Below are 21,144 nucleotides of genomic sequence, written 5' to 3'. Positions count from 1 at the left end.
ATGACTGACTTGCCTTACAGCCAATCAAAGCGTAGGAGTTCAGCCACGTGAGGGAATCTTAGCCAGTCCGTGCGGCGGGAGGGCGGGAAGCGGATTGAAACGCTGTGACTGCGGTGATCGGTAAGTCGTGGTAATTCATTGCCAGTAATGTCCGGGCCGAGCCGTGCGAGGGTCGCCGGTCCGTCTGTGGGGCTGCTCGGGTGGTGAAGCCACGGAGTGGACTGGCACACCCAACCTCGTCTTCCCCCGTTGGGAATCTCAGGCTTTCTTCGCCCCACCCCCCCCCCGTTGGGTACCTGGGGCTTTCCCCCCAGGTCGGTGTCTCTGGCTTCTTTCCCCCCCTCCCCCGGAGGGTTCCTCTGGCTCGCCCCTTCTCTTTCCCCCCCCCCCCCCGGAGGGTTCCTCTGGCTCGCCCCTTCTCTTCCCCCCCCCCCCCCCACCCCAGTGGGTGCCTCGGGCTCCTTCCTCACCTCCCAGTTGATGCCTCGGACCTGCCCTATGCAGACATGCAGTGGGAGGGGAAGGGAGTGTGTGTGGGTTATGCGGAATATAATGGAAGAATTGGAGATTGATCAGGAGGGAACCAGGTTTTAAATCTGTGCTGGGCTCGGCTTTTGATTCAGGACATTGTTAGGTCTATTTGCTGTAATTGAGCTTCCTATGAAACTGGTTTAAATTATTGAAATTACAGTTTGAGTTCAACGTCATTATACCAAATAGGAAGCAGGGATTCATTGGCAAATTTGTAGATTGCATTTGAATTGTGCCTGGCCACACAGTCATGTGTGAAGAGTGAGCAGAGCAGTGGGCTAAGCACGCATTCTTGAGGTGTGCCTACCTTAATGTTGTCAGTGAGGAAGAGGTTGTTTCCGATTCGTACTGACTTGTCTTCTCATGACATCAAGGTGCCCGTGATTGGGGAGGGATGCAGAGGCCCAGGTTTTGAAGCTTGTTCTCCAGTGCTGAGGGGATGATGGTGTTTAAAGCTGAGCTGTAGTTGAGTAGCCTGATGTACATGTTGCAGTTGTCCAGGTGACCCAGAGCTGACTGGAGAGCCACTTTTCCCATCGCATTGTAAAATGAAGATACCTGGGAAATTTTCATGGGAACTCTCCCGTGAACCTGCAGTGTGAAAAGGTCAGCCCTGCATCACGTAGGCTATTGAAATTTGCTTACCTCCTATAACAGTGGGCTGCTTTGTCACGACAGCAGCACGATGCGGGATGAATGGCTGTCCTTGTTAACCATAATCCCTCGCGCAGGAAATCCAGCTGCATGAGGGATTATGGGGAGCAAAGTTGGCCATTCATCCTGGATTGTGCCGCCGTCGTGACGTGCCAAAACGTGGGAGTGGAGGGAGGGAGCGGGCGAGCAGCGGACAGGGGGGGGGGAGGGTGAGCTCCTGTGAGTGTATAATGTGTTATCAGTTGGGAATGGGGGACGCCCCCCCCCCCCATAAATTGTCAGGGAAGGCAAATTCCCGGGAATTTGGACCGCAGTGTGAAAGGGAGGAATTTACCATTTGTCACCCTTATTTTCACCTTCTACAATATAATTGATATTTACAATTCTTAATTAAACAATTATCAATTGTATATCAAGAAAGAAAAAGACCTAACTCTAAACCCTTACCACTAATCAAGGTCATCTAAAAAAATTACATGAAAATCTAATGGCAGCAACCAGGAAATAAATGGAGCCTTCAAACACCTTAATTTTTAAAGTTATAATAATAAATGGCCTCACGTCTTGTAAAAGTTGTTTTTACATCTTTAATAGCAAATCTGATATTCCCCACCCCCCCAATCTTAAGTAGGACGTAATATCACTTAAACTATTTTTCCATTTCTGCTGAGTTCCTTGAAAATTTTTTTTTGCTGGTTTGAATATTAGTTAAGACCACTTCTGGTATAGACGTACTCAAATTGAAATCATCTGCTGACCAGAAGAATGAAATAAGCATTTCTTTGCTGATCAAGCCATGATTTTCTTTCCCCTACCTTAATGTTTATAATATACTCTTCTTTCCTTCAGATCTTGTGAATTTCTCCAAAATGGCTTTGCCGATCAACGCCAGACATGTTCGCCAAAAATTTATCAATTTCTTCAAAAAACACAGCCATGAATATGTGCACTCCTCAGCGACTATCCCTCTTGATGACCCCACTCTTCTGTTCACTAATGCTGGCATGAATCAGGTAAGTCAACAGACTATGGAAGACCCTAATCTGTCTCCAATTGCTATTAGTGTAATAAATTCACAATTTAGTTGGGGCTTTAAAGCATTCAGTTTTGGTCAAAATATTGGATGGAATCACTTTTGTTGACTGGTAGATACCCAATACACTTTTATTCCAATCAGTTATTTTAAGTGTATTGATGATTATCTTTATCACTTTCTGACATCCCACAAACTGTTTCTAGCAATGTATCATTTTAAAAGTTATGAAAACATTTAGCATAAGGGTTTGACCCCAATTGAGTGCAATATTAAGAATTTTAATATTCAATAATTAGTTTGCTCATTACCCTCCCCTCTGGCATTGAATTGGGCTTCTAGTGGGTAATCAGTGGTGAAATATCACTGGGTACAACTTTTTTTGTACTGAGCAAGTTGAAAACTATGCTGGAAGAGCTTGATACTCTTGCTGCTTCAAAAAACATTTTGTTGCAATAGATTTACTCCATTAGAATTCAGTGGATGGTATAATACACACAAAATAACTTGGACAGAAACTAACAGTCTTTCATGATCTCTACAGAGAAATATCATGTTCCTATTTCAGAAGCTTACTCATCGCAAAGTTTTATGATGATGCATATGTGTCTGTAAGTTCTTAAATATAACTCAAAAATAAATAAACCTGCAAATACTGGGATCTGAAATACAATCAAAAATGCTGGAAGAACTCCGCTGTCACAGAAATGAACTCAAAGATAGAGACTTTGAGGTTTGTTCAAAAGTTTATTAATGTGATATCGTGGAGAACCTGCATTGGGCTAAACCACCATCCGAACTCAGTCTTATCAGGACTCAGGATCGTTCAGTCATTTAACATGCTTGAATCTTTCTGAATTAACAGCGTAGACACCTCTTCCTCAAAGACCTCGTCTTGTTTATTGGAACTCTTGGCTCTCTGTTTATTACTGAAGCTTGCATAAGTAATTTTAAATTCAGATTGCTTGAAAAAGTCAGGTATCCTATCCTGCACTAGATTTTAGTTCTGTGAAAGGAGAAACCAGTTCATGTTTCAAGTCAAAGATCCTCCATCAGAACTGTGGACAAGTGGAAGGGTGTCAGTTTTCAAAGTAGAGCTGTAGAGAGTAATGAGGTACAAGAGAATAGATTACACCGTCATTGGTTAAGACCGCTCCGGTGATGAGGACAATAAGTGCTGGCTGTTCGTCTGATAATGCAATACGCTTGTTCATCCACTCTGTCCAGGCCACCTTGAAAACAATGCCTCATTGACTTCAGCTTGGTATTTAATACGATCATTCCCAGGGGATGGTGGAGAAGCTGTCCTTGCTTGAACTCAACAGCCTTCTCTGTAACTGGATTCTGGACTTCCTAATGGAAAGACAACAGTCTCTCTGGGTCAGCAGCAGAACATGAGCATCATCATGCCGAACACCGGCACACCTCAGGGCTATATGGTCAGCCCGCACCTGTTCGTGTTACTGTCTCACAACTGCCTCGCCAGATCCAGCTCAAACAAAGTAATCAAATTTGCAGATGATATTACAGTAATTAACCTCATCAGCAAAAGCGATGAGTTGCACTACAGGGGGGGGGGGGGGAATCTTGCGATGTAACCTAAGTCTCAATGTGGATGAAACGAAGAAAATGGTTGTGGATTTCAGGTGGACCAGGAACGACCTTCCTCCACTACACAATAACTCGGAAGTGGAGAGAGTAGGGAGCACAAAGTTCCTCAGAGACCACCTAACCAGTGATTTGTCCTGGATGCACATTTTCTCACTTCTTGGGAAAACACTCCTGAGAAGAATGAAGTGGGCAAGGCTACCGGCCACCATCATGTCAGCCTTCTATAGGAGCTCTATTGAGAGTGTCCTGGCCGGTTGCAGTACAGTGTGGTACAGTTGCTGTAGAGAAGTGGATCGTAAATCTATCCACAGAACCATTAAGATTGGCAGGGAGGATAACTGGTGTCTCTCTCTCTCTCTCTTTCCCCACTCCCACCCCCTGCAACATAATCCATGATATGAAGAGGGTGCGAAAAATAGTTGAGGACCCCTGCTACCTCACACACAGCATCTTTCAATTACAAGAATATCAGAGTCTTACCAACAGGCTGAGGAACCACTTCTTCTCATGGGCAGAGAGACTACCGATCCATGAAATGAACTGCTCACACTAACCATCTGAAACACTACTATTTATTAAAGGATATTTCTTATATTTGTTCTGCGTATGTATTGCTTGTCTGTATGTGCGTTATGTCTGGTTCTGTGTTTGCATGTTTTACACCAAGGACTGGAGAACGTTGCTTCATGTGCTTGTGCAATCGGATGATAAATGAATTTGTGTTTTTTATAGAAACTGGGTGACGATGGGACACGCATGATGGAGAAGCAATGAGAACCATTTTCCTGAGTTTGTAAAAACTCATTGTTTGCTCCAGAAGATTCTTGCAGGGTGTCAACAAGGAAGATGCAGTTCCATTAGTTTATGTTGGGCCTCACTGTGGAAGAGGAGGAGACTGCAGATAGACTCATCAGAATAAGAGTGAAGTTGTGAATTAAACAGTTGTAGAACAGGAAGCTCAGGGCCACCCCTGTGGACAGGTGATCCACAAAGTGATCATCCTGTCTGCAATTGGTTTCTCCAGTGCAGAGGAGGCCACTGTGAACACAATGCAGCATTCTAGATTGGAAGAAGTATGTTGCTTCACGTGGAATGATTGTGGGTCATTGGGTAGTCATAACAAAAGAACTAAATGGACCAATGTGGCTGATCTCCAGTTGTATAGGGAAGAGCTGTGGGCAAAGAACAGGGATGAAAAACAGATGGAAGAGTCGTGAAGTGAGCAGTCCCTCTGCTATGTGGAAAGGGGAGATTATTTTGAAGCTGGTGGAAATTACAAAAGATAATGCATTGAATGTGAAGGCTGATGGGATGCAAGGGAACCTTGTCTCCTCAACTAGAGGAGATATGACAGCCATGGAATCCACTTCAATTCCTATTGTGACCCATCTGACTGCAGTCTTCACTGGAAGGAGCGTAGAATTGTCCAGTTTGCATGCACACCGGAGATGCTGGAAACTGATCCTAAACACAGTCTGTTAGAGGAACTTAACCGGTTGAGCAGCATCGTTGCAGGCCACTGTCAGCACACTCTCTCCTCCATACTGTGTCCTGATGAAGGTTTCCGGCCTGCAACCATGACTCTTTTTCTCCCACTGATGCTGTTTGACCTGAAAAGAAGAGAAAACTCTCTCCTGTATCACCTGCCTACAGAGGGAGAGTTCCTTCCCCCTCTGCCCTCCTCCTCCAACACCGTAACCTTGCCTAATTTTTGGCATGCATGCTGAAGAGCTCGGGCCTGAAATACTCAGTGCTTGTTGCTTTCCATGGATCCTGCATGACATGCTGAGTTCTTCCAGCAGTTTTGTGTATTGCCCTGATTACCCAACATCTGCAGACTTCTTGTTTCCTTCATCCAGCAGATTGTTTTGCTTGGGTAAACTGATCTTATTTCCAGTTACCCTCATTGAGTCCTTTACTCAAGCCACACATCAGTATTTAAGATCCTTGTCACTTAATATGTCTAAATCAATCCTTCTCCCAGCTCTGCTCTGAAAGCTGACACCCCTCCACTCATCCTTTTATTTTGAGGGAGGGTCCCTGGATCTGAAATTTTAACTGGTTTCTCCTTCAAAATTCAGATTTATTGTCAGAGTACATATAATCCTGATGTTCTCTTTTCTCTGGGCGAGCCAGAATTTCTACTTAATGGTTGTGCAAAAAAAACTGTATGCAAGGAAAGATGCTGTGTTCCAGCGCTTCTGTTTTCCTTTAATGTCACTCTTATTAGGTCTAACAGTCGTACATATAAAGTGTTGTCTTTTTGGCAGTTAAATTTTGGGCAGATGGAAAAAAGCAGGCTTGCTCCTGGGTTGATGTGTAGGCAAAGGATAATAGTATATGACAGTGGAATGGGGAATGGGATGACCAGTTTGCTCACTGCCATTTTGAGTAGTGTCAAGCTCTCCTTATTATCTCTGAATAATGTGATTAAAATAGCCATCCCCCTTGCAATGTGCAGAATTCTGGGTATGATGCTTATTTGTCAGAATTTCTACATTGGATTATATTGCATTATGCCTCAAATATGTCTTCTCTAAAACAAATCTGCATATTAATTTTGAACCTTATTAAGTGAAACTTGTTTGACAAAAAATATTCAATTGAAGCTAGAATTATAAAAGTTGTATTCTTTAGATTTTAAGGAGTATTACTTTGATTCACAAGGACTTGTGATGTATATGGATTTTAGTAAGGCATTTGACAAGCTTCCCCATGGTAGACTTGTCCTGAAAGTCATGAGATCCATGGAAATTGGCTGTGTGGATTTGGAATTGGCTTGCTCTTGGAAGGGAGAGTAGTAGTAGATGGAACCTATTCCGACTAGAAGTTGATGCTTGTGGTGTTTCACAGGGATCTGTTCTGGGACCCCTGATTTTTATAAATCACGGATGAGGATGGAGGGGAAAGTTGGTAAGTTGCAGATAACATGAAGATTAGAGGTGTTGTGGAGAGAATAGATCATTGTCGTAGGTTATAACTGGATATGGACAGGATGCAGAGTTGGACAAAGTTGGGAGATAAAGTTCAATCCGGAAAAATTTGTGGTGATGCACTTTGGAAGGTCGAACTTGAAGGCTGTGTACAAGGTTACCAGCAAAATTCTTGTATATATGGAGAAACAGGATCTTGGGGTCCAAGACCATAGATTACTCAAGGTTTCTGTGCAAGATAATGGAGTGGTTAAGAAAACGTCTGGTGTCCCAGCCTTTGTTAATTGGGAGTTGAGTACAGAAGCCACGAGGTAACGTTGCAGCTCTATAAATCTCTGGCTTTAAATGCTTGATGAATGGCATTATGTAAGTTTACTGATGATGCAAATCAAGATGGGAAAATGACTTGTAAGGAGAATGCAGAATCTTATAAAAAGATGTAACAATTTTGATGAGTGAGCTAGAAAGTGGCATCTGGAAAAAAGGTGGGAAAATGTGAGGCTATTTATTTTTTCTTTAATCAGTGGAGTTCGATTTGCGGCACAAATGAGCCCCATGTAGTACATGAGACACAGTCAATGAAAGAGTACAATGAGCAATTTTTTTGCCAAGGCTTTGAACTACAAGTTTGTGATGTGTGGAATTTTAGTTTTAAGATACTTTACTAAGTTTTGGCTTCTATGACTATTTGCTTGGTATGAAGAGGTTCAGTCATTTGATTCCTGAAATAGAATTGTGACCTGAAAAGAAAATAAATAAGATTGACCAATTTTTTTTGTAATTTAGAAGATGAGAGCAAACCAAACTGAAAAAATCAATATTCTGAGGTGATTGATAAGATAAATAGTGAAAACCTGTTTCTTGTAATTGGAAAATCCAGAACTAGGTCTCGAATGTAGCAAATGGAGTTGCTGTTCAGTACTGAGTAGACAAAATTTGTTCACACAAGTTGTAAACTGTTAAGCTTGGCACCTTGGAGAGCCATGATTTGAAATTGTTGGGTTTTTGATTGCTGAAAGAAATCTGCATGTATGGGAAATTGGGTAGAAATGTAGATGAGATCCTTATATTGGCTAAAATGTGGGGGAAACCCATTTGGTCTTCTCTGCCACTGATTCCCATGTTGGCAAGTGTAATTTGCATGCTATTGAGGTAGTTTAGTGTTGTGCATTAATCTTGTTTTGTAAACCTACCTTGCAATTGCAACCATAAAAGACACAGCTAGGAGATACAAAATGGCACTCCAATAACTGTCAACACTTCTTTAAGAGAGAATATTTAGGTTTTTTTAAAAAAAAAAATGGGTGACTTTTTCCTCCTTCACAGTTTAAACCAATTTTCTTGAACACCATTGATCCATCGCATCCAATGGCAAAATTAACGAGAGCTACAAATTCTCAGAAATGTATCCGGGCCGGAGGGAAGCACAATGACCTGGATGATGTGGGAAAGGATGTTTATCATCATACGTTCTTTGAGATGTTGGGTTCTTGGTCGTTTGGTGATTACTTCAAGGTAAAACCACTGTTAATGATGGGTATTTAGCAAACAAAAAGGAACAAGTGTCATTAATAGTATAACCAATAAAGGTCAATGATACCTTGTGACTTAGTATTATTCTATAAATTTAAATTTCGACTTCCAGCATGATAGTGGGTCCTTCTGGCCAACAAACTCGTGCCCTCCAATCCTATTAATTCTGATATTAAGCACTTGGTTAATTGTCAATTCACCTTCCACTTTAAGGAAGATGTGCTTTCCGCATCAACACAGTTTGTCATGTACATGATGCATTGAAGATGCTTAAGGGCTTCTACAATATTGCCTGAACTCGTGATTCCCATTTGCAAATACTAGGATAGCAGACACGGGATAACCACCAACCTCCAGTCTCGCACACCATTCTGGCATGGTAGTATATTATATTCATCATTGCTGTCTCAAAATCCTGAAGCCAAAAAGACCTTGGATGCAACCCAACCCCCTTCAAAAAAATGCTCTATGAAAATGTTACCTTGCATGTGCAAAGTGTTATTGAGGAACTTGCAATTTTGCATGGTGATTGGGAAAGCAAATTTCTGAATGTAAAACTATGTATAACTCTGAACATGGAGTTGTAATGGAAGCCTTCACTTAACATCGAAGCCAATAGATATTGATAATTTTTGTGCTGGTGGTCATCCCTACAAAGTTTCCTGTCTGTTTTGGACCAACCTATTCAAGTGCAGGTTACTACCCTTGTTATTAAACAATTAAATGTATTAATTCTAGAATATGTATAGCATAGAAACAGGACATTGAGCCCAACCGATCCATTTCAGTATTTAATGTATGACTCTCCTCCCAATCCACTTCAGAGATTACCCAATTCCAACATATAACCATATAACCACTTACAGCACAGAACAAGCCAGTTCGGCCCTACTAGTCCATGCCGTAGCAAATCCCCACCCTCCTAGTCCCACTGACCAGCACCCGGACCATACCCCCCTAGTCCCCTCCTATCCATGTAACGATCCAGTCTTTCCTTAAATGTAACCAATGATCCCGCCTCGACCACGTCTGCCGGAAGCTCATTCCACATCCCCACCAACCTCTGCATAAAGAAATTTCCCCTCATGTTCCCCTTATAATTTTCCCCCTTCAATCTTAAACCATGTCCTCTAGTTTGAATCTCCCCCTTTCTTAATTGAAAAAGCCTATCCACATTTACTCTGTCTGTCCCTTTTAAAATCTTAAACACCTCTATCAAGTCCCCTCAATCTTCTACGCTCCAGAGAAAAAAGCCCCATGAATGCATCCCTCCTGTTTCCAGCAATTCCTCTGATATATTGTGTATTGTTTCTGGTCTCACTCCTAAATGAGAACATTTGTATGTTGTTCTTCAGTTAAAGTATGTTTCAAATGCAGTTTATTTCAAACTCTTGTATATTTAGGAGTGAAAATGTAGACACTTATCTCCAGTGATTGTTTGTGTGGACCCTTTGTTTCCTCTCTCGCTGTAGGAATTGGCTTGTGAGATGGCCTTTGAACTGTTGACAAAGGAGTTTGGGATCCCTATTGAAAGGCTTTATGTGACTTATTTTGGAGGGGCTGAAAAAGCAGGGCTGGAACCAGATCTTGAATGCAAGCAGATCTGGCTAAATCTTGGGTGAGATTTTGTTTGTCTCTTATTGTTATTCCATCTAGGTCCTCCACAATAGTTTTTTTTTAATTCTTAAAATCCAATTTATTATTTCTAGGGTTGAACTTGGCTGGATTTTAATCAGGATCAGACCAAAACATTAACACAGATTTTTTTTTGCTTATACCTTCCTGTTGATTTTTTAGTATTCTAGTAAAGTTAATTAAGGGAATATTAATGGATTATTTTGCATACAGAGATACCAAGATTTATGGGGAAACTAGAAGATTGGGAAAACTAGAAAGAAAGAAATAACCACTGAATAAAGCAATTTAAAAAAAAAAATGATGGGCCAGATGGCCTCTGCAAGGGCAGATATAGTTACCTGTGTTTAAATCCGTCAACAGAGCAGACAAAAGAAATTAATTTGAAATGGGGCTGAGAATTTGAAATGCGGCTGAGAATTTGAAATGCCCCAGTTGAGACTGCATAACTTGATGCAAATGGGAATTGATTCTGCAGTCTTCCTGGCATTTGTAGCAGTTATTCAATAAGTTATTTGATGGGATCCTACCATCTGTCATTTATTTGGAAGAAATTGTTAAATAAAAAGTTTTTGATCATTCCTGCCACAGTTAAAGAAACACCTTGTTTTTGAACTAAACAGAAGTGCTTGCAAAATACAGTTAGTCTGGTGACTTGTTCCTATATTAAATCTAGTTGACTTTTTGTTTTTTAAGAATGGCAGAAGAAAGGATTCTACCTGGCAGCATGAAGGATAATTTCTGGGAGATGGGTGACACTGGTCCCTGTGGCCCATGCAGTGAGATCCATTATGATCGTATTGGAGGGCGCAATGCTGCTCACCTGGTCAACATGGACAATCCTAATGTTCTGGAGGTTTGGAATCTCGTATTCATTCAATTCAACAGGTAATTGTTCTGATCTGCAATAACTTTATCAAACCTTTTATTATTTTTATATTTTAGAAATTGGCTTAGCATTATTAGTTAAGATGTGTAAAAATCCATGTTATTAATGTAATTGGTGTTAATTCCATCTCTTTGCCAATTCTCATGTGATTTAATGGGTACTGTCTGTCAATGGATACCTACTTTACACTCTATTGTAGGGTTCTCTTTCTATTTCCTAATGGGGTAAATTTCGCCAGAGCTTGAACTGGCCACTTGGATATCATATGGTTAATTGTACATCAATTTGTTGACTAGTCTGTTAAAAGATTGCTCCACTTTTATTCAACAACTTTGGTGGAAACATTGAATCGTGATCCCTAGTTTATTCTGGTAGAACTGACAAATTTCACAACAGGCTACTTAGTAGTCATCATTTTGCACAGATATTTGTGGTTCTGAATTGCTTGTCTCTCTTCCACTTCTTTAGGGAGGTAGATGGCAGTCTGAAACCCCTCCCCAAGAAGAGCATTGATACTGGAATGGGTTTTGAACGACTGGTGTCGGTCCTTCAAGATAAGATGTCAAATTATGATACAGACTTGTTTATTCCTTATTTTGAAGCAATTCAGAAAGTAAGTTCTGGGGGAAAAAAAACTTAATTTAAGAACTGTGCTTTTAAGCTAATGTGCTAATTACTGTTAACCAGTTTATACATGCATTTTTTTCCTGTTCTCCATCAAAAATAGTAGCAGGAATAGATCATTCAGCCCCTTGTACCTGCTGCAAAATTTAAGTCATTTTTTAAATGTAATAAGATCTTTTACCATGGTGCCTCTTTCCTTTACTAACCCCATCTTCTTTGATTCCCTTAATATCTCAGAATCTATTGATGCTTATATTGAATGTACAGTGAGCAATCAAAGCTGCCTTTTGGGTAGAGATTTTCAAATTCTTTACCCTCTGGGTGAAGAAATTTATCCTTGTTTCAGTCCTGAAAGACTGGCCCCTTGGTTTCATTCACCCTAATGAGGGGTAACCATCTCTGCAGTTACCTTATCACGCTCCATCACCATTCGGTACATTCCAATGAGATTGCATTTCATTCTTCCCAACCTTGTTGAGTACAGACCTACCTTCTCTTCATGAGACAAACCTCTACCTAAGAATCAACTTGGTCATCTTTCCACATCCTTCCTTGGTTAAGGTGACTAGACCATTTTTGGTGTCATATCACCAGTCCATATCAGCAATATGGATACTATTTACCTTCCCAATTGCTTGCTGTTAAAATGTATTTCACAGTGAAAAAGAAAAAGAATTATGAAAGTTGTTGAAGAATGTTGACAAATAATGCAATAGCAAAATTGACTTTTAGAGTTTTACCTGAAAGCACAATTTCATGACCCTAGTAGGTGGTGTTCAGAAATGAACTTTTTTTTAGGTGGGCCATTGTGTGGAACCCTTCCTCTTAGTATATCTGAGCTTCCTGGCATCAATTCTTCTTTTGAATATTTTATTTTTGATTTTCATGGACTCATATAAATTCAAACACAATACAATCTCTTCCAAAACCCATATAACATAGTCAGTTTATATGCTCCCCCCCAACCCTCTTGCCCCGATACAACTAAGAATGAAGTCATATTAATTAAACAGATTTTTTTTAAAAAGATACCAGTAGTGTCAACGACCCCTACAGAAACCTAGGAAAAAACAACCAAGGTGACCAAGTAACCAAAGGTAAGGAATAAAAAGAAAAAATGACTAACAGCACATAGTCTGTGCCAAGTCCCATTTCATTGATCCTAGTCATCTCTCTGTTGGGATTGATTGTTTCAGTACGCTTATTCCGAAGGGGGGTGTTAATCTTATCTGCAAACCAATATACTTCAGATAAGGTTGCCAAACTCTAATGAATGTGTCATATTTCCTCCTTAAATTGTATATGGTTTTCTCCAGGGGAATCCAGCTCTGGATTTCCATATTCCATTGGGAAATATTTATCTGGGAGTCTGACTTCTACATGACTGTTATACATTTCTTGGCTATTGCCAAGGTGACCTTCACAAATTGAATTTGGTACTTGGACAGTTTAAAACACACGTCCAAAATGTTCCCCAGAAGGTACAGTTCTGGATCCTGTGGAAAACTCACATTTGTAATTTTTTTCAGTATGTCCCCCAGTCAACCCAGAAGGATCTCGCCTTTGTACACAGTCGGGTTGAATGGATAAAGGTTCCAATCCACACCTAAAGCATATTTCCAAGATTTCTGTTATAGATTTATGCCATTTTTGTGGTGTGAGGTATAGTTGAGGCAGGAAATTGTATTGCACCAATCTGTACCTGACATTAATAACTGCTGTCCAGGCACAAGTCTGACCACTACTCGTGGATTGTTGTGCCCAAGTCCAACTCCCACCTTTCCTTCGACTTGTGTAAGCCCAGCTTTGGGCTCTCACTTTGGAATGTGGAATACATTATAGAGATAAACTTGCACACATTCCCCCTTTGAATTAGAATCTTTATGTCACTATACATGGGCAGGGTCATAGATGGTCCAATTTGTCCCTCAAAAAATATCTTGGTTGCAGAAAGCAGAAGAATGTTCTAGTAGACAAATCCTATTTAATCCTCAATTGCTTGAATGACATGAACTTCCCTTGCTTGTAACAATTCTTGATACACCTGATCCCTTTCTGGCACCAGGTATCCAGGATCTTATTGTCCAGTCATTGGTATTAAGTTGTTCTGGGTCAAGTGCCTTTTGGAGATATCCCCACCTTCAATCCAATACATTGATTTATTCTTTGCCATGTCTGAACTACATGCTTTAGTGTTGAATTATCCATTTTCTTTGAAATAAATTTAGTGTCCCATTTAAATATATAAACTCTTTTCACCTACTGCATGTGGTCCAATTTGTGCCCAGGAAAGGGGTGGGGGGGTGGTGTTCCTTGCTCAAAAAGTGAGGCGATAAACCTCGCTTGGGCCCCTAACATCAATTCTTAAAGGAAGTTAGGACTGAAGTGAAAAGCTCCTTGCATTTTACCCATTTTTTGCTGCTACTTTTCATTTGAAAAGAAATTAGCTGTTCCATGTTGAAGTTTCCATAAGGGGTCAGGCATATTACTGGAATTAGCAAACAGGTATATTTTTTTTTATGATTGAGATTGCATCCTTAAAAATGCAATGTATTTTCTATTCTAACAAACTCTTAACAAACTAGTATTAGTGCTAATTTTTAGTGTACTTATGCTAGGGAACTGGTGCCAGGCCATATACAGGGAAGGTGGGAGCTGAAGATGTTGATGGAATAGACATGGCGTACAGAGTTTTGGCCGATCACGCTCGGACAATAACAATTGCTTTGTCTGATGGAGGCAGACCAGATAACACTGGTAGAGGGTAAGTTGGAAAGTCACAATAAATCATGCAGGGTTGTGGAGGCTCATTCATTGTCTGCATTGAACAATGGGCAGATTTCTTTATACTGCCATGGGTTTTGGTATTGAGAAAGGAGGTCAGCTGTGATCTGTTGAGTGGTGGGGCTAAATGGGCTAGTTATGTTCATTCCATTCTTGTGTTTTAATATTAAATATCTATCATTGTCGTTGCACTGTCCCAAACAGTGGAGGGATCCTAGATTTGGTGCTAGAAAATCTCAGTTCATGCAGTGAGAGTCACTAAATGATTGGTTTAGGTCAAAGGCCTTTGAGCACAACTGGAACTGGGTAGAGTTGTGCAGTTCAAGCCAGGTAAGAAAGTAATGGCAGGGAAAGTGCTCAAGTGGGAGGTATGTGACATTGTAATGCAGCAGTGTTTAAATGGCAAAAATAAGGTGGCAAACTGAAGGGGAATGTAAGGAAACATGAGGGAAAATATTAATGGTTACAGTGGATTGTGGGATATTGGAAATTTGCTCAATAGGTTTTTATGGGTCAGGAATATGTACCTTGTACTTTAAATTTAAACCCCTTGTACTTTAAATTTAAAATTAGACATACAGCACAGTTATAGGCCATTTCGGCCCACAAGTCCATGCCACCCAATTTACACCCCATTAACCTTCACCTCATGCGATTGATTGTTAGAAATGTACCAAATTGCAGAAGAAATAAACTGTTTAAAATCAAAGTTTGCATATAACCGGCATGGACTAGTAGGGCCAAACTGGCCTGTTCTGTGCTGTATATGGTTATATGGATATGAAACTGACCTTTTTAAACCAAAATAGACTTTATTCTCAATAACTTGATTGTAAAAGGAAACCCTTTCAAAGTCACTTCCCACCCTTTTATCCATACATTTCCATCATTGTACATTATTCCATTAATTTATTTTACACCATTGTGGCACCTTGTCATTACTCCCACTCTATTTGAGGGACTTTCCCTCTGACTCACCCCCTCAATGCTCTGTAATGGAAGGATTCTAGACTGTGGTCCTTACTCAATGCCATCATGTTAGCTACACCAAACTTCAGTGTGTCCCTGAGCACATACTCCTGCAGCCTGGAATGTGTCAGTCAACAGCAATCGTGTACTGACCAAAGCGTGTCTTTCATACTGTTGATGGTATTCCAGCAGTTCTGGATATCTGATCCTGTGCGTTCCCAGGAGCAGTCTGTAAATCAGAGAGTCTCTGTCATCATGCAGCTGGGGATAAACGGTGACAAGGACTCTTGCATCTTTCTCCATGCTCTTAGCAAATCTGCATTCTGACAGCTTCCTTATATAAGGGTTTCGAACCAGGGGCTAAAGAGGGTGACTCGTATTCCTGGAGCACTGCTTCACTGCTGGAACAGACTGGAGGACTTCTGGCAGGATTAAAGGAGGTGGTGGGATAATGAACACTCTCTTTGAAGGACTCTCTTGGTTTGGTAGGAGTGCTAGACAAATGGTGCCTCTAGTGTGCCTTAACAGGCAATCAAGGGAAACAAATTTTGGGTGTATACATGATATTAAAGGAACCTTGACCCATAATAACCAACAGACAGAAAATCTTTTGGCATACTAACGGCCAGCGTGCCTCAGTGAATAATGAAAAGGAGTGATATGTGCTCCTGTTGGAAATGGGAATCTTGTGATCTGGAAAAAGGATGATGGCCAGAAAGAACTGTTTGCCTTCAGATCCTCCCAACCCACCTCTTAGTTGGCTGGGTTTGTCTTGATCATTTTTAAATCTAGACTCTCATGCAAACTAGTATGAGCAGCTCCAATATTAAATTATCTGGTGTCTCTGTATATAACCACATTTTTTATTCCCCCCTAACACAAATAAAGCACTTTTTAAAAATTGTGCTATATTTTGAGGTGGAAGATAATTATAGGAAAACTTGTCTTTCTACTTTTATTACAGAAGTTTAAATGCAAACTGGACTTGAAAGCTTTTGCTATAATTTTTATCATAGGAACAAATCTTTATAGTCACAAAAGGCATTTTTCTACCTAGGTATGTTTTGAGGAGGATTTTGCGAAGAGCAGTACGATACTCCCATGAGAAGTTGAATGCATCAAAGGGGTTCTTTGCATCTCTAGTTGATGTGGTGGTGGATTCTTTGGTATGTACATATCATTGCAGTTTATTAATTGTTGACCTTGGATTTGTTTGAAGCAAACAAAAAAAACCAGCTTGACATTGTTCTGATCATTTGACTGTTGATCTTTGTTCAGGCGTGCTTGTCCAAGTGAAAGCAAGATTGGTTTGACGATTTGATTCACATTCAGTGACCAGGCTCTTTCAGCCATTGACTTTTTTTGCAGATTGTAGGTTTTTAAAACTGCAAGAGTTGGTAGTTTTCACAAAGGAAGAAGAAAAATAGGGTGCAGGTCTTATCCTGAACCTGAAATTTTGAAAATTAAATGTGGCTCATCTTGGTCCCACTCTTCTGTCCATTAATGATCACAAAACTCATCATGGCATGAGAGATTTGTTTCTGAATTAGAAGTGGTTAAAATGAATTTCATACTCCAGTTAAAATGATCTCCTTGTCTACAAGTAGTTGGAGCACATTGTCCTGTGGATAACAAAAAACGTGCATGGCATTAAGGCCTTTCCCTTTTTACCGAAAACACCCCTCAGACATGCACCCTTTAATAACATTAACACAATTAATAAATCTAGTAAAACATTTTAATACCTGAAAGGAAATTATGTTAGCTAATAAGCTGTGTCCATTGTTTGTATTGCCATAAGCAATGATTAATTTTTAAATTGCAAAGTAATTCAGTAAATAGGCTTCTTGTTAGATCCACCTAAAAAAACCCACCATACCTGTATTATGAGTAAATTCAAGACTGATTTTGTCATCTAAGCCAATTTCCAGAGAGCAAATTGAAAACTGAATCAAATTTGTTATTTGTGCTTAGGGAGATGCATTTCCAGAACTGAGGAAAGACCCAGATATGGTGAAGGATATTATTAATGAAGAAGAGGAACAGTTCTTGAAAACACTCAACAGGGGGCGGCGTATCCTGGAGCGGAAGATCCAGAGCTTGTCGGATAACAAAATTATACCAGGTTGGTAAATGGAACAAATAAATATTTAAAATTGGCTTCTGAATGTCTCTCTTGCTGTGAAGGTGCAATTTCTGTTGTTTATTTACTTATTACTCTCAAAGGTATAATTCAAAATAAAGCATTAAAATCCTTTTGACACACATTTTGGAATGAAATAGTAAAGCTTTGAGTCAATTTGATCAAATAAGAAAGAGTACATTGAGGTTTGATAACCAAACAGTATGGAGTTAAAGGTAATTGAAAAAAGAACTGGTGGAAAGATAAGAGGCGTATTCTCTAGATATTTTCATGTAGAATGTACTGCTTGAATTGGTGCTAGAAGCAAATTCACCAATTTTAATTGCTTCACTGTACCTTCAACTACATGAGTCTTAACCTCTGGAATTTCCTCCCTTTATCTATCTTTTTGCCTAGCTCAACCAACCAAGGTACTCATTTCAAATCTGTTGCCTTGAGTAGCTTTGTGTTAAATTTTTCCTGACAAAGCCATTGGGAAATACCTCGGCTCATTTTGCCATTTTAATAGAGCATGATGAATCTGGTTATTGTTGTGGAAAGGTTGCTGACATCTGCATAGGTGTACCCAGTCTCAAGCATATCTTTCACCAGAGGAGAGGAAGATAGACAAATTCACACTCAGGGACACACTAAATCCAAAGTGGCTGGGTGAGAAGTAATTTGGGGTACAAGGTTGTCTGCCTGCTGGTTTTTTTCTTTTATAAAACTCATCAGTAGCCTTAATTTTGACAATTTACATCAAGGAGCACATTAAAAATTTCTATTTTTAATACTCCGTGTTGTAGGAAAGACACAATTAATTCCGTATCTTGCTTTCTGCCTCCTTGAGTCAAAATTTCATTAATTCCATGATGCTGCCTCCTGATCACTCAAACTGTTTTTCAGCTATCAATGAAGGTAAATTCTAATAAGTTCTTTAATTTCCAGAGGCAAAAGTCAAAGGCAAAAACATTAATATCCATTCATTTTACATTCTATTAAATACAAATCTGATTGTATGTTATTCTCTGTGTGATGTAGCTATTTCCCACCCTCCTTCCCCCCCCAGGAGATACTGCTTGGCTGCTTTATGATACCTATGGTTTCCCTGTGGACTTGACTGGACTAATCGCAGAAGAGAAGGGACTCCGTGTAGACCTGGAGGGTTTTGAGGAGGAGAAAAAAGCTGCTCAGGTGTGTTTGTGGTTACACTTCAATTTTGTTGCATGGATGTGAGGTGACTGATGGTAATTTATAGCTCTGTTGTGATTGCCTGAATTATGTCAGAAAGCCTTTGAGAAGTTGTATCCCGAACTTGTTTTGCAGCAGGAAAAATGCAAATTGACGTTGTCTAGTTAAATTGGATCTCTGAAATATTCTGAATTGGAATTCTTCAAGCATATACTTAAACCTCGTGGAACTATTGAAGGAGCAGAGTTGTCCTGACCAATATTTATTCCCTATCATTACTGAAACACGTTTGGTGGTTTATCAAATCTTTTTCCTTGAAATTGCAATTATCGTTGCAGCTCAAAATTTGCTGTAAGCTCGAAAGCACTCGATGTCTTGCAGTCATAACATGAAAGGTACTATACAATTATTCATCTAAATTGAGACACATTGGTGATTTTGTGGAGGATATCCCTTCGACAGTGGCAGATGTATTAATTGTTTTAAACCTCAGTGAGGAAGGAAGAGGGCAAGGTGTTCGGAAAGAGTGGATCTAAAGAGTGTGGTATTGCACACTTGTCAGGGGTAGTTCAGAAATACATTTGATGTGTAGAGTCGGGAAAGCTACCAAATGAATGCACTGGAAAGCGTCCATATTTTTATTAAAAGTAAATCTTTTTACTGAGAAGAATGATGTATGAAATATTTAAATACAAAATTATGAACTGCAAATTGTGAAGGAAAGTTGGAGCAGTTTTAAAACTGGTCAGTGATTGTAGTGTGTGCCTATTGGTGCAACAAGAAACAGTCCTCGCCCTAACTTGAATGCACTGAAACATAGTGTTCAGCCCTTCTAAAGTGAGAGTGTAGGGTGAAGCTGAACAGGTAACGAATTAGAGAGATCAAATGTAATATGATCTGAGGTTCAGAAATCGCCATGATCAGAAGCTAAATAAATTTAGCCAGGTGAGAGAATATTTAACATGCTTGGATTACTGGAGTTTGTCAAATGATGGTTCAGTAAAAGGTAACCTGAGCAATCAGCAAGCTGAGTCTAAACTATTTCCACTCTGACATTTCCTGACTCTACCCTTGCTTTAACTCATCTGTTGAACTCAACCACACTTTATTTTTAACACTATAGATTTTGACTATTCCAAACTCCCTGGATAACCTCCCATTTTGCTTCAAGGAATGGCTCATTCAGGAAGTACTTTTCACCTGAAAACCCTTTGATTTATGTTGATAAGGACTTGGCTTTCAAGTTTCCATTTGTATTTTTAAAATGTCTGCATGCTTTCTTCCTCTATAATCTCTTCTAGCCAATCCTCTGGGGTGTTTGTGTTCTACACCTCTGTTTCATTGCTCCACAAGTAGTCTTCTGCTACCTGAGCTCCTGTACTTCTGAGCTGTCCACCGCTATGTTGTCCTCTCTTCCTTTAGCCTTTTATTAAAAAGTACATCTTTGAACAAACTGTTGGTTATTTCTCCTCTATTAATTCTATGGGTTTTTTAATTTGTAAAAATTTAGACAAGCAGCGTGATACCAGGCCCTTTCAGCCAATGAACTCATGCCTTCTAACTACCCCAACAGAATCATAGAACAATTAGAACACAGAGACAGGCCACCTTGACCCCTCTAGTCTTTGTGAACCATTTTCTTTGCCTAGTCCTACTGACCTGTACCCAGCCCACAGCCCGCCTTACCTCTCCCATCCACGTACCTGTTCAAATTCTTCTTTAATGTTAAAATTTACCTCACATTCACCTCTTCAGCTGGAAACTCGTTCCACACTCCCACAACTCTGTGAGAAGATGTTCGCCCTAAACTTTTCTACTTCCATAGCCCATGTCCTCTGGTTTGTATCTCACCTACCGTCAGTAGGGAAAAAAAGTTTATCTACATTTACTCTGTATATCCCCCTCATAATTTTAAATACCTCTATCAAATGTCTCCTCATTCTTATACACTCAAGGGAATAAAGTCCTAACGTGTTTAACATTTCACTATAACTCAGTTCCTGAAGTCTGGACAACATCTTAGTAAATCTTCTCTGCACTCTTTCCATCTAATTGATATCTTTCCTGTAGTTAGGTGACCAAAACTGCACATAATATTCCAAATTTGGCCTTGCATCTTTAACATACCAACTTCTGTACTCAATACTTTGATTTATGAAGGCCAGGATGCCAGAAGCTCTCTTTACAAACCTACCCATCTGTAACATCACTTTCTTTTTGAATATTTTATTTTAAACCACAAAATAAGCAATTACAATATTTCAAATTCATTCCAAATAAAGGAGGAAAAAAATAAGTAAAAAAAAAAAAAAACCCTCTACTACCCCACCCCCTACCCTCCTCCCTCCAACCCCCTACTACACAGAAGAAAAGGAAAAATATCAGGACAAGAGAACAATAACAGGAATACATCTTCAATAGAGAGAGACCTATAAGAAGGGAACGTCTGATATCTTCGTCCGCGAAGCCAAGCCAAAGAATACCCATACTTTGTAAATAGGGGCTCCATATTTTCCAAAATGTATGATGCCTATTTCTTAAATTATAAGGAAATTTTTTTAAACTTTATTTATTCATTCAAAATACAGATAATAAGTAACATACATAACAATAAACTAAACATGAACAATATATT

The 21,144-nt window shown here is 39.8% G+C and overlaps 1 protein-coding gene across 3 annotated transcripts in view; it reads left to right on the top strand.

The window, feature by feature from the left end:
• Positions 1 to 18: 18 nt before the first annotated feature.
• aars1 (alanyl-tRNA synthetase 1) overlaps positions 19 to 21,144 on the top strand; it is a 75,537-nt gene continuing 54,411 nt past the window's right edge. Inside the window, exons 1-10 of one of the 3 annotated variants that reach the window (XM_069900964.1) lie at positions 19 to 120; positions 2,035 to 2,198; positions 8,089 to 8,277; positions 9,768 to 9,913; positions 10,627 to 10,818; positions 11,288 to 11,432; positions 14,062 to 14,207; positions 16,254 to 16,362; positions 17,171 to 17,321; positions 18,388 to 18,512. In XM_069900964.1, coding sequence (XP_069757065.1) covers positions 2,055 to 2,198; positions 8,089 to 8,277; positions 9,768 to 9,913; positions 10,627 to 10,818; positions 11,288 to 11,432; positions 14,062 to 14,207; positions 16,254 to 16,362; positions 17,171 to 17,321; positions 18,388 to 18,512 — 1,347 coding nt within the window. In that variant the 5' untranslated portion in view covers positions 19 to 120; positions 2,035 to 2,054. Of the gene's footprint in view, positions 121 to 155; positions 315 to 1,063; positions 1,138 to 2,034; positions 2,199 to 8,088; positions 8,278 to 9,767; positions 9,914 to 10,626; positions 10,819 to 11,287; positions 11,433 to 14,061; positions 14,208 to 16,253; positions 16,363 to 17,170; positions 17,322 to 18,387; positions 18,513 to 21,144 lie in introns of those variants that run through there. The other 2 variants (XM_069900965.1, XM_069900966.1) reach the window with 2 other exon arrangements.

The sequence above is a fragment of the Narcine bancroftii genome, chromosome 10, assembly GCF_036971445.1.
Source record: "Narcine bancroftii isolate sNarBan1 chromosome 10, sNarBan1.hap1, whole genome shotgun sequence".
NCBI classification, from domain to species: Eukaryota; Metazoa; Chordata; class Chondrichthyes; order Torpediniformes; family Narcinidae; genus Narcine; species Narcine bancroftii.
Note: the sequence above shows the minus strand (reverse complement) of the source record. Positions and strands in the feature narration are given on the sequence as shown.